Source organism: Prinia subflava, chromosome W, assembly GCF_021018805.1.
Source record: "Prinia subflava isolate CZ2003 ecotype Zambia chromosome W, Cam_Psub_1.2, whole genome shotgun sequence".
Lineage (NCBI taxonomy): Eukaryota > Metazoa > Chordata > Aves > Passeriformes > Cisticolidae > Prinia > Prinia subflava.
This window is the reverse complement of record NC_086282.1, coordinates 809,344-823,402: the sequence shown is the minus strand read 5'-3', so window position 1 is coordinate 823,402 and position 14,059 is coordinate 809,344. Positions and strand designations below refer to the sequence as shown.

Here is a 14,059-nt window from a genome sequence, read left to right as displayed (position 1 = left end):
CCCTTCCTTCTGTATTTACTTACACTCTCTCTCGCTTAGCGGAATTTTAATAGTCATGTGATCCATAAGGCAAATTTCCTTGGAGCCAGGCCCAGGCATCTCCCTGATTACAACACTGGACTGACTCCCCTTGGCAACCTCCACTGCCAGGCAGAAAAGTGTCACCTTCCTCAGTTCTGGCAGCAACAAAGACAGGAGTTCTGTTTTCTCAAGGCTATAAAACTTAGATAAATGCAGAGGCCGACAAACTCTAACCTAAGGCTGCACCAAAACATGAGCTTCTTCACATGAAAGGTTGTATTATCCTGGAAACAATAAAGACTCAGATTGGGTTTTAGGATTTGGAGCTTCTGTTTCTGGCTATGCCACAGATCTCATGGGTGATTAGTGATCTTCCATTTCACTTCCCAGTGCTTTATTTTCTTCATCTGTACAAGGCAGATAACGGTGCTGGCTTCCTCTGTCAAGTACTCTGAAATTGCTAAGGAAACGGTTGCAGCAGATACAGCACTAGGCTAAGGAGAGAGGGCATGGTGAAGCAGCTGTGCCAGGTCCTCACCAGTGTGGTGTTCAAACCTAGTGAAGGAAGTGGACAACAGAGCCAAGAGAATGATTCCTGTTCTTCTGAGAATTGTTTTCCTTCTAGTCTTGAAGAGCTATATATAAGATGACAAGCTTGTTATCAATCAAACAGGGCTCTGCAAGTCAAGTTAAGATCAAGTTTAGATAAGTGTAAAAAGATTAAAGGAAACATTTCATGTGTCAGACTTCTTCCTTGTCTCATTAGTAGAATTAAGGAAAGAGCTGTCTGGTTACATGTTCTGATGGGAACAGGTAGTGTGGTTAAGTGGTCATAATTGAATTGACAGTCACATGAATTATAAATACACTTATTGTGTGGTATTGCAATGTGTGACAAAGCTGTATCTCCTTATTAGAGAAGTTCTCAAACAAGAAAAGATGGTTTGTTGAAAGTTTGTAATTAATCCCTGACAATCTTGAACCTTTCATACAGCAACAAGATTGGTAAAGTTAAACTTAGCCCTAACATGCTTACTCCTACAGTGGAAAAGTCTTCATTAATTTTTATGTAGGCTAGCTGATTGTTTGTTGGTTTTTTTTTTACCTCTAGGAATATCCCATAGTAGAATATTTTCCAACCTGGTAGGGTGACTTTATAAACACATGTTTGAAAACCAGTCTAAATTCTAAGACCCTATAAAATAAGGGACATAATGTCCCTTACTGAATTCAATTAAACACATTATTTGTATTAACAGTTTACATGATTCATTGTACTGTACTAATTTATAGTGGAAAAAAAGCCTGAAAATACTTCCATTCATACAATTAATGGGAGTGACTGGGTTTCATAATGTTCTGTTCTAAATAATTAAACCTATAATTCTAAGAAACTTTCTGAAATAAAAATATACAAAGAATATGTTCAGCCAGATCCAGTAATGTCTCATCAGCATATTTTGACCTAAATTGTTGCTTGCAAATTATATTTTAAACCTGGCCCAAGAATTGTGATGTTTATTACTCTTCCCAGCACTGAGTGCCCATTAATGTAGTATGTGATTTATTCGTTGTATTTTTCCATATGTGTTTATATGGGCAGGAAGACACTGTACTCATGAGTCTGAGTCATTTCCCATAGGAATCCTGGAAAGATGGGAAGGAGGTGGTGCAGTGCTCAAGCAGACAACTGTGCGGGCATCCCAAAGGAAAGAGGGGAATATGATTTAATCACCCCAAAGGAAATACATCTACAGATTTTCATTTGATTTATGGTTTTGCTGCTTTGATGTTATGCAAACTGAATACATTTTGTAGATCTGCTGATATCTTTCCCCTGGTGAACACAAAATAATTTTTAATAGTTTTTCCTTGGGATATTTTAGCATGATTCAATTTGGTAGATTTTGCCTAAATATTTTAGCAGTTTATAGCAGTATATGTACATGGACATAAAACTGACACAAGATCATTGCATGTTGGCTAAGCATAGTCTTGAAGCAGCAAGATTTACTCCTTGGAATTTTCTTTACTGGAGGCCGAAAAAGGTTCTGTAGTGGCTTAGTAGCAGCCATCCTCAGGGAACCCAGGTGGCTTTATTTTAGGATCGTTCCTATTTTTTACCTGCAACCCCACCTATGAGAATTTATGGTGAAATAGGAGCATGGGACTTACTAAGGGTAGGAGAGCTTCTTCTGTTTGCTTTGAAAACATGAGCAATGTGAGAAAAATGAGTTGACCAATGGATTTTCTCAATGCCTTGTAATCTGTCCCACTGCTACTCTCCAGTTTCAGGAGGGAGGGGAGAGGGGCAGAGAAGTCAGAAGTAGATGTGGTAGTTGGGAACATGGTTTAATGGTAAACATGACAGTGTTAGGGCTCAATCCTAGTTAATGCTTGGACTCAATCCTAGAGGTCTTTTCCAACCAAAATGATTCAATGATTCTCAGCATTGCTTGTTCTAGGGAGTGATCTGTCTCACTCTGCAAAGGCAATGAGGTGAAAGATGGCCTTGTGTCCTAAATAAGATGAATATCTTAGTATATAATTAATTTAAATTCCAATGTAAACAGAAAAGTGTGTTCTTTGCCAAGATATGAACCTGACTTTGTAGGATGTCTCTCACAAATTACTATAGGATCTGAAAGTTCTGGAATCCATAATTTCAACACAGCCTGTTTGGTGGATTGTCTGTCCAGTACAGACATTTGAAACCAGCCTGAATAAGTGCTTTCAAATCTGTCCATCAATTTTAAAAAACGTCTAAAAGCAGGATGCAAGTTGCTCCATTCCAATGCAAACAATTGCATATTTACAATCTTTTTTAACTGAAAGGTCAAAACTCAACTGATTTTATGTAGATTAAAACAGTTTCTAGAATCTCAGCCTAAAAATGGTGAAAAATGTGGAATGGATTGTGAGGTGATCCTAGAGTCTTCTTGGATATATGCCCAGGTGAAGCAGTGCCCGATTTTTGGGATGATCCTGCCAGGTGGCAACTGGGCTGTGGCAGCCCCCCTGGTGAGCTCTGCTGGTCCCAGTTATCAATGGGTCGACGCAGAGACAGACAACAGCGAGACAGGACTTCGGTGCAAGCTGAGATGTTTACTCAGCAGATGTTGGAGCCCCAAGACCCCGGGCAGAGGCCTTGGGGGGGATTTTATGCTTTCACAGAAAGGGGAGGGGGGAAAAGGGTCACGTGGGCCTATGGGGCATCGAGGATTAGGGGATTTGCAAGGCAGGGATTAGGTAGAGGTTGGCTCACAGAGGGATATTGATAGGGAAAACTCTGGAAAGTGGGATAGAATTAGGGAGGATTGACAACTGGGAGGTGGAGTTCCAGAGCTTAAACCACCGGGTGAAACTATAACTGGGGATGGAGACAGGGGTGTGCCTGGATTATACCAAATATAACAAGCACAATACAGGAATAAATCATAACCTAAAAATGCACTGCAATACCCAGGTAGTTAATGGATTCTTTGAAGGCTTTGTCTCAATTTCTGCTTTCTCTGTTGCTTAGATCCTTTTTAAAGAACCACTTTTTTTAAACCTACTAAAGCATGCTTCTGACATTTTTGGATTTGACAGCTCTCTAGCCTTTCCAAATAATTTACTGTTGTGAGATCCATCTTATCTCCACTGAATGCTTTTCCAGTGAAATACTGTATACAATTCCCCTCCTGTTGCAGATTATGTCATGTGAAAAATGTGAAATGATTAATTCATGTTCTTATGGTTAATGATAAATTGAAAACGATAAAAAACTGTATATATATGTGTGTTGTATGAAAGTATAAGTTTCAGGATACCTTGTAACATTTTGTTAAACCAAATTATGAAAAGGCAGGCACCACCCCAGAAGCTCACATTCAGAAATAGACAAAAGGTTTAGGGAAAACCGGCAGTCTCCTCAATCACCGGGAGGAGACCCATCAAGATAAAGTGGCAGAGCCATCAACACCACCAGCCAACACCCTCACCGAGCATCAAGCATCATCATCCATATCTCGGACCATTAATCAGCCAGGAAATCTGCCAAAACCAGAAATTAACACCTTACCGGAGAGAGGGGACTCTTTTCAGCTGAGCCGGAGACACCCATGAATTTGAATAGCTAGCTTAGACACAAAGGGGAAAATGAGGAAATATTGCCAAGGGCAGAATAAAGTGTATAAAAACTAAGCCCCGAACCGGGCAAATTTGTGAACCTAGGGGGAGACAGCAGACTGCCAGGTTCTGTGTCTCAGGGTTCACCCTTGGCATTTTCCCGAGAAAAAGACTGTCAAGTATCTCCGCTGTTGGTGGGTTTACCGAAATTCTGTAATTCGATCTTTTGTTAATAAACCAAATTATTATTTTAATTGGAATATTGTATTGGCATTTATAAGTCAGCAGATGGTTTTGGTAGTAACAAGGCCTATTTAAAATGATGGAAAAATTTTATTTAACTAAGATAGGAACAAGCTTTGATTTGTTTAGTGTTTCAAAGATTGCTTCATTTGCTCTTTGGCAACATGATCCTCTCCCCTTTGCAGTTTTCAGCTGACACTTCATGTGTCTAAGCAACAAGTGAAGCAATCTCATGTGGAATCTGGTGGAAGATACAGAGGTTAGCCTGAGCTTCAGCTCTCCCATGAGCACTCAGAAGGTGCTGGTGTCTTACTAACCCAGGAAAGGCAACAGAGGACATCACAGCCTCCATTCCACTCAGCCCTGATGCTTCAAGAACTCTGACTTCTTAGATGCAGGCGGTGATAAAGATGTCTCCCTGTCCATCAAGGTGGTTGTTGGACTCAGGAATAGCACACAATAGGAGACAAAAGTCCTTTCTGCTTGTCTGCCTGTCCTGCTGGTACCCTAATGCTGTATATGCAGACATTTCTGACAAGTTTATCAAGTCACACAAATCTGATGACTGTATTTATTATGAGTTGTATATTTAGACTCATTTGCTGAGGTGGCAGATTTTTCAGTCTAGAAAAGACATACAGAAAGCAGACTTTATTTTCATCTGAAGAAAAAATATGAAGTACATAGTAAGAGCAGATAAAAACTATCACTTCCAACTTTTGATGAAAAAAAAGCCTCTCTGTTCTGCTCTGTGCCTGTAATACAATCTTTAAACTGTACTAACTAATTTCTATCATGCCAACATTTTCCTGTTTTGTGTTTTCCCTTATAGGCCAAAATTGGATCTGGAAAGCTCATGGGCCCTAAAGGTGTTTCAGTGGATCGTAATGGACATATCATTGTAGTGGACAATAAAGCATGCTGTGTCTTCATCTTCCAGCCAAATGGGAAATTAGTCACCAGGTTTGGAAGTCGAGGAAATGGTGACAAGCAGTTTGCAGGTACACTTGATGGTAATATGTAAATCCCCTTTTCTTGCCTCTTCTGCTCACATTTGCATGATGTTTGAGCATGTTGAAGATGCTGTATCCTCCTCCTTTATCCTCAGGGGGAGAAGTTCTGCTAGACATACAACTTCTATTTGCTTGATTGGTCAGGCAGACTGCAACATCTGTTCTGCAAATGTAACTGTAACCAGATTGTTTCATCTACCTCCTTATGCCTGGAAGCATTTTAGATCAGTGACCCAAGAAAGACTGATCTTAACTAGCATTTTATAAGTGCTTTGTAATTGCTACACTAAGCTGTTCACCACAATCAACTCAGATGCTGTGCTTTGTGTTTCCAGTCATCAGATACACAAAACCAAAGGCCTTAAGTGGTATCTCAGAAAATGAGTGTAATGAGGTAGTGTTAAGATTGAGATCAGGAAGGCAGAGTTATGGAACAGCCAATCTAAGTTTGGGGAAATTGTCATTTATACTCAACTGACTGCTTGCACATGCTATCTTTCAAGTAGAACATGCAGTTAAGTTTTAAAAAACAACCCCACTGATATATTTTAAGTGAATAGCTGTTCTTTCAAAATTTGAAACAAAGATACCAAACTAGGTATGCAGGTAATTTTACAGGTGTTGGGACATTTTTAGTATGTAGTTGTTTTGACAGGTTCACAGTGAAAAAGAGGAATATCATCAATGTGTTTTTATCCTGAGATCTCTTGCAATGTCTTATGGCATAATATATATAATTTATGAGAGCTTGGGCTCTAACACAGCTACATTTTCTGGGTATCTCAATTTCTTTTCATTTGAAAATTTGCAAAAACACCTCCTGAAAATAAGTAGGCAAATACTTCCTAACAGTGCATTTGAGAAATGTATCACCTCTTCTTGCTGTTAGGCTACAGAAAACAGGTACATTGTCAATACTCAAATGTTTTCAATGTAAAATTTTTCACTTTTTTTATAGTTTACCCTGATATACTGTGAAAATTGAAACTGAGTTCTGTTTCTGTTTAATAACTCAAAATAGCAACAGGTGTTTTAGTTTGGGTACTTGCCTGTTTTCAAGCTACCATTTGTTCTTTACTGAAATTTGCACACATATTTCAATACACAGTGTAAAGCAAAAATGCCCTTTTTTCCCCTGACAGTGGTCTTCTACGAAACTTTTTTATCTATCCTAAAACTTTTTAGCTCAATTGCTTCTAAGATGTGAGCATATAGAGCATAAAATATTTCAATTAAGAATTTACAGGAACATTTTTGATAACAATTTTCAGTGTATACACAATTTTATGCTTAAGCTCTACATGTTTTGTCTTGTTAATAAGCCCATAAATCTCTGCATAGCCATATGTATACAAGAGAGGGAGAAATCAACAATGCTTATTGGTAACAATAGCTGACAACTGGTTGAAAAAGAAATTATTTGTGTTTACAAAAAGCATGCTGAGCTTGTAAAAAAACCCATTAAGTAAAATTACTCTTAACTTGAAATAGGTATTCCCACTTGGACTACTATTGCTCAGAAGCCAAACATAATATGCTGACAGGCTGATATTTTTTAAAATTTAACCATACTTTTTATTTTAATGGTATTACTATTTTTTTTCTTCTTCCTTTTCTGCATTGCAGGTCCTCATTTTGCAGCTGTAAACAGCAACAATGAAATTATCATTACAGATTTTCATAACCATTCTGTCAAGGTACTGTCAATTAATGGCAACTTGGAAAGTTGCCATTTTAATTTTATTGTGATACTTTCTTGGGGAAAATAACGTTTTGTTAAAGCCAAAGAGATCACACTCCACCTGTATGAGCTCTGCTATAAGGACAGCACTTTCAGAGAACTTTGCATGCAGTGCATCGCTCAGTGAAGATATAGTCCATTACCTTTGGTGTCACTATAATAGTCTCTAATTCAATTGCTTAAACGTAAGTTCTATCAAAAAAAAAACAAAAACAAAAAACTTTACTTATTTTTAGTAGCCCTCTGCCAAACCCATTCTTGACCCTGTATTCTGTCTTCTTTTAAAAGTCTGGCTTTTGAGTTTCCCAGTAAAAGCTTTCCTTATAACAAAGTAAAGATACATGACAATCTTTAAATTCCATACCTATAAGCTTTAAGATTATTGGATCCATTTGACAACCTGATTCTCCTAAAACCCATGTAGCTATTGGTTTTCATTCAGTGCCTCCTGCACTGAGCAGAACTGACCACTAGTCCTTACACCCATGGGAAGTCCTGACTCACAGCCTGTTAAAGTCATGGCAAGATAGGAAGTTTATTTGTTTGTCCCAGTAACAAACTAAACAAAGGAAACATGTTGAGATGTGTTGGCAAATGTCTGTGAAAGAGATACAGGCCACTTCAGAAATGCCTCACCTGAGTGTGTTTGTTCTCATGCATTCCCTTTCCTACACTTCCTGCATGTGCTCTTGTGCCCTCCCTCTACAGGAGGCAGCAGCAGGAGGACAGAGGCAGGATGCTGTTTTACCTGGGTTCTCAGGACATGTATGTCAGTCCCACAAAAAAAACAAAATAAAATCTCTGGCATTTCACCTAATGCCTATTTTGACCGAACATGAATGTTATAAATGCCAATTTTATTCCAAGTAATAAAATATTATTTTATTAATTAAAGAATTACAAGGCAGAAATTTAGGCAAAACCATCAATCAGAAGTACAGCGCCGATACCCGGGATCATTGCTGGATGAACCAGTTATAGCCTCTAGCGTGCTGTAACCCCCTCGTTCATGAATTGGTCTGTTTCTGGGTTCTTGTTTTATACAGCTTATTTGGCCCTTGTTTTATACAGTTTATTTGGCCCGCGGCAGAGGATTTCTCCACAGTTCTTTGTGTTCGAGGTGGTTTTTCAAATTCATCTCCTCTGCCCGGTCTGCTGAATGGGGCTTCCCCGTGAAAGGATGGGTGTTAATTTCTTCCCTCGTTGTATGAATAGGAGATGACTTTCTGAATGGAGAGGCGTCCACCTTGGTGATGGCTGAACATTTCGCAGTTCTGCTACCCCTGGAGGACTGATTTCGATCTTGATTTGCCTTTCATTCTGGTGTCAATAACAGCGTCCAGATTCCCAGCAAGGCATTGTCCTTCCCTGAATAGTAATTCCTGGGTGTTGCCCGATTTGAGATTAGCTGATTTCGTGCCTGACCTGCTTGCATTTTTATTTTACAGAACATATTTACAGCCTATGTACACCAAAACACGAATTAATGTACCATATTTATTACGCAAAGATGAACCCTCAATCTAGTTCTTTACTGCTTTTGACTGAAAAAATAAGTTTTAGTATATTCACCTGAAATAGGAAGCATATGCCTGAGCATAGACACCTTTGTGTCCTGAGCAGTTCTGAATCACCTAGGTATGGAATAGCAACCTTGCTTGCATATCCTTTTGGAATTGGTGAGGAAGTAGTTAGTGGTTGGGATTACAACACAGAAACCAAGCCTGCTGCAGGAGACCTAAAGCAGCAGGAGGCCTATGACTCCATAAATTACCTCTCGACAAGCCAGGTTTGCCTGGTAACAAGAATGCTGGAGAGGCATAACAGCAAGGGGCAAACTGAAATGAAAAAAAAAAAAAAGTGAAGAAATGTTAGAAGTGTGGCATCCTAGAGGACATATAATTACTACATTTCTAATGAGAACAGTGTCCCATCTGTCTCTGGTGTGACTCAATGGGATACAAATGTTACTTGTTACAATTTGGTACTAACCGGAAAAGATTCTTATTTCTGTAGTGTTCTCTAAATTGCTACATATAACTGTTAACACTCTAGAGAGTTTATAATCTGAGAGCAGAGTACAACTTCTTTTAAATAATAAACTAGTTTATAAATAACCAAATAAATTAATTTCACTCTTATGAGTCCCAAAGCTGCTTCCTGCCTCCAGTGTCTTGAATTAAACAAGCTTACTCAGCAACATTTTTTTCCTGCCCCCATTAACGTTCAAGGATATTCCTTCCCTCAGGCATCTTTTATGGAAAATCCTGTGCAATGTAAGCTTCTCTCTCATTTGGTCACTTCAGCTCAGGGAGAAAGCAATATGTCTTTGTCTGTTTTTTCCATTAGTTGACTTTTTATTATTTTCTTTAATCATCTGAGGCACGAACTTGGTACTTCATTAATTTCCTTCCCCAAATGTTTTTTCTCTGTTCACTGTGGGTGTTCGAGAACACAATAATTTCCTGACATCTTCCACCTTATCAGCACTTCAGTTATCACTTGGCACTTGTCAGGTCTTTGCATTTTCTTGTGCAAGCCACCATCAGTCTCTAAGAACACTGTTGGACCTTGTACTGTAGCTGAGCTTGGGTCCAAGATGGACCAAAATATTTTAGAGATGGCTTTGGTACTATGTAAATGACATATTTTGTATCTTGTTTGGTCCCATTAGCACATCCAGGTCAGTGACAGAATAGTCATTGATCAGCTCCATCCTTCTGCGGTCTAAACCTGTTACCATCACAGAGAATTCAGTTGCTGAACTGTCTACAGAGAGCAGCATGCCATGATTTGCAATGTTTGTTAGATTATGGAAGCAGAGAACATCTGCTCCACTGTATTTTAGTTCCACAGAAACAAAGAACCCAGTGCTGTATCTGCATTCAGCTGTTTTCAGTTCAAGATGCACATGCTGCAGAAGGGTTCTGGGGCTCTTGACCTCCGTGTCTGAGATGAATCAGATCTTAAATGAAAAGGGAAATGCTGTATGGTGTAATGGAGTGAAGGGAGAAATGGGCACCTTTTCTCCCATCTTGTGTGTGTGTGTTGGGGCTGTGTGTTCCTGGGAACTCTTCAATTCCTCCTTTAATTAGCTGGTGTACTGCTAGTACTAGATTACTAATATTTGATACCATGCCATATTTAGGCTGTTGTTTTTACCTGTTTTTAAATACAGGTATTTAACCAGGAGGGAGAATTTCTGCTTAAATTTGGATCAAATGGAGAAGGAAATGGGCAATTTAACGCACCAACTGGAGTAGCAGTAGATTCTAATGGAAATATTATCGTAGCAGACTGGGGAAACAGCCGAATACAGGTAGAAATTTCTGTATTTCAAAGGTGCTTGATTAAAAAAACGAATGGGTTGGTAACTCTGGCCTTCAGACTGCCCAAGAAACACTATCAGCATTAGAAATTATATGGTTTCTCACACCATCCTTTATATGTCTCATTGTCCACCTTCAGATCCGGTGGTGTCAGATTGTCAGCTTTTCAGTGTGGCTGCTGGCAGCTCTGATGGCCACTGTGACCAAGGATTTTCGCACCAACTAGTTCCCCAAAAGTTACTTGATGACTTATGAGACTTATAAGCATTGCTGAGATGATAGTCATTTATAATCACTGTAACAGAAGATCAGAGACATAGTGGAAAATATGAAAAAGCAAATGACCCGAGGTGAATGCAGCGGATTTTTATCATCTTTTTTAAATGTTGAGAAATTATTCTGCTTTCAAATTATGAGAGTTGCACTCTTTTTATGTGTTAAGTGCTAATTGCAAGGTCGTCTTGTTTGCCAAAGAATATTTAATAAATAAGTGTATGCATTATTTCTACTGAATATAAAACTGAGGGAGCTGCTTATGAGTTGTTCTCAGGAAGCACTGTCAACAGAGTAAACAAATTCCTGGTTTTCTCTGTGCGAGAACCTAAGAATCAGGCTACAACAGTGATATTTGTTAGGAAAACAAGGTGTTGGTTGAGTTCCCAATTAAGTTTGATTTATTGTAGTTGACTATTTTTAGAACAAGGAACGGACAAGGTTCTTAATTTTATTATTATTATTTCATTGTGTGTTAATTCTTGCCAAAGATCCTGGCATCTATAATTAGTTCTTTTTAATAAGAACATACATTTGTATATAAACCTGCATATTATGAGATAACAGAACAAATTCTGCCCTTTTTTATTCTATGTCAACTGTTTCAGAAATGAGAAGTAGAACAGTATAACTGAGAGCAGACTTGTGTCCACTACTTTCCTTTTTTATTCATAACATTTATTCTGTGCTTTGTCACCCTCCAAGGTTTTTGATGGAAACGGATCATTTTTATCCTACATTAACACCTCTGCTGACCCACTTTATGGTCCCCAAGGTCTGGCTCTTACTTCAGATGGCCACGTTGTAGTTGCAGACTCTGGAAATCACTGTTTCAAGGTGTATCGATACTTACAGTAGCAATGAGCTCTGGAGCTGGATAATCACCCACCCTTACAAAAAGACTCATCCTAGAGATCCAGTGCAAGATATCTCCTACTTTTTTTTTTCATTTTTAATAACAAAGGAGTCTCTTGTGGACTTCTTGTGATAATTTCCAAGCTTACCTTGTTTACATAGGACTTGCACCTCTTATGTTTCTCACTGAACTTTTTGATGTGTTAATAAAAAAAATCCTCTGTAACTGAATTCATATAGACAATGTGAAATTACACACAAACTGCAACCTATGAAACTGGAATTAACTAATAAGGTAAAAATGAGAAAAAATTGGGAAAAGTCCCCAAAGCTTTTTGATGACTGCAAAGGATAGCTCCTGCTCAGAGCTTCCAAGTCTAAATAACCAACTTCCTGGATTATTTAACCCAGAGGTGATCCTGGGAATGTTCTAGATCTCATTATCATGGTAGGTATTACACTTTTAACATTCTTCAGTCTTACTGTGTATAACAAGTAGGTTCTTTTAGTATAAGGTTAAGTCTCACAAAATCCATCTAGCTCTAACCATCAGACCTAACACAGCTCAGTGTTTAGCACTATGAGAATCAATGCAAATTCCCTATTCATGTGGAATTAATGAAGGATTGTTTCGTGTGGCCGTTTTTCACTCTTCCTCTTGCTCAGTGTGCAGGAAGGAGTTTGCAGAGACCTGACATTTCTAAAACTCTGGAAAAACTTAATTGTAGCGATATGTTAGTGGGAGCAGACCTTTTGACACCAAACTAGTTCATTAGGATCAAGGTTATTACAATGTCAAGTTGATTAACCTCATGTGTGCCACTCTTTCATACATGTCCATTGCCATGTTTCCTTACGGCAACTCATTGTATTAACCTGTAAAATAAAATGCAGCTTCACACAGGACAGAAAGCCAGAGAAGTACCCCTGTGGAGGACCTACATTATACAACCAAAGGAACTATGGTAAACAGAGGTTGTATAGGAAATCCAAGGGTTACCAAAGCTATTTGTTTTTATGTGAGAAAAAATTCGTTAAAAATAAAATTGAATTTGAACCAATTCCTGAAGTCCGTCATCAAAGGGAATTTTGTTAGAGAACAAAACAAGGACTGTTAGATTTGTTCCAATTTGTTTGTATGTATGTATGTATGACTGATTGACATAAAAATAAAAAAACTAAACATGGGTTATTTCAGCAAACTGGAATGTATGTATGATATTTGACAATGGAAGTACTCTAAAAAATGACCTTTCTTCCTCTGCCAGATCCCTCTACTGTGTTCTTTGTTGAAGTATTAATTTAACTGGAAATGCTTACAGGCATGGTTCTGTTTTTAATGTTTGATTTGTTGAGGTTTTTTTAAGTATAAACTTGTCCTTTCTAAAGTAGCATTGGCTTTATTCTTATTTCTATATCCAGTGGTCAAAGGTTGAGTTGCTACTGTAGCCTGATATAGATAGTGGTGCTCCCTTTTAAGTGTTGTTTAAGGAGCTGTGAGCTTGCTGCCAATGCCTACAATAGCATGGGAAATGCTGTCTTTCTTTTCTCATTTTTAGGGCCTTGAAACAAAAGGGCATTGGGTCAGAAACAAGGGAGTATTTTAAGCATGTTTGCAAAATGGAAAGAAATCTTTGATAAAATTTCTTGTTATAAGTATTTGTCTTATTTCTAAAACGTCGGTGGTTGTTTCAATGAATTTGAGAAAAAGGTATGGTTTTTTGTAAAGTTGCATTTGACTTGTAAAATGCAGACCCCAAGGTTCTTAAATGGGGGGTTTGTCTGGTTTTTAATTACTGTTTCCTAAAGATATTTCCTCTTCTTTCCTTTATTTTTTGCACATAGAACCAATTTACAATTTCTTGTGCAAATATGTTTCCTTATTTCATTGGAATAAATTCTTTGTGCATGAAGCTTAAGGACTGTATAATGAAGCTAAGAAACTGGTGGTAACATTTATGAATATTAAAACTCAAGTTTGTTATTACTAAGAGAACAAAATATCCTCTGCTTGAACTGAGTTTGTCCTAAAATTCTGAAGATGGTATCTCAGTCATTACAAATAAACTGTCCTATCAAAATTTAACAAAGCTGTAGATCAAATTTTCATTCCAAGTGTCCTTATAACACTTTCTGACATTGGAAGGCTCATAAATAGCACATCAGTGAAGAGAAGGCATTTGAATTTTATTTAGTAACAAAGAGAAGGGGTTGCACAGATTGAGATAAATTTTTTTTAAAATGTGCTGTCGCTGTCAGTTATCATATTTAGTTCCAAATATGGATTTTTAGAATACAGTTTTACTAAGCTTGCATGTTTACCCCTCAGAAAGTATTGCCAAATTCTCTGTTGTCAGGAACTTTGAGAAGCATGAAAATCAGATCCTAACCCATATATTAAAAAAGATACTTAAGACTGCACTATTTCATGTATACACTTCTTCAAAAGCTTTTCAGTCCTTTGGTTCAGCATT

At 37.9% G+C, this 14,059-nt stretch overlaps 1 protein-coding gene across 3 annotated transcripts in view; it reads left to right on the top strand.

Moving 5' to 3' along the window:
* The window catches only part of LOC134563455 (tripartite motif-containing protein 2-like), a 94,807-nt gene extending 81,093 nt beyond the window's left edge, over positions 1–13,714 (top strand). For 2 of the 3 annotated variants that reach the window (XM_063421375.1, XM_063421374.1), the window contains exons 9-12: positions 5,207–5,375; positions 7,014–7,084; positions 10,307–10,447; positions 11,436–13,713. In XM_063421375.1, the coding sequence (XP_063277445.1) occupies positions 5,207–5,375; positions 7,014–7,084; positions 10,307–10,447; positions 11,436–11,588 (534 nt within the window). In that variant the 3' untranslated portion in view covers positions 11,589–13,713. Of the gene's footprint in view, positions 1–5,206; positions 5,376–7,013; positions 7,085–10,306; positions 10,448–11,435 lie in introns of all 3 variants that reach the window. The other variant, XM_063421376.1, reaches the window with a different exon arrangement.
* The last annotated feature ends 345 nt before the right edge of the window (positions 13,715–14,059 follow it).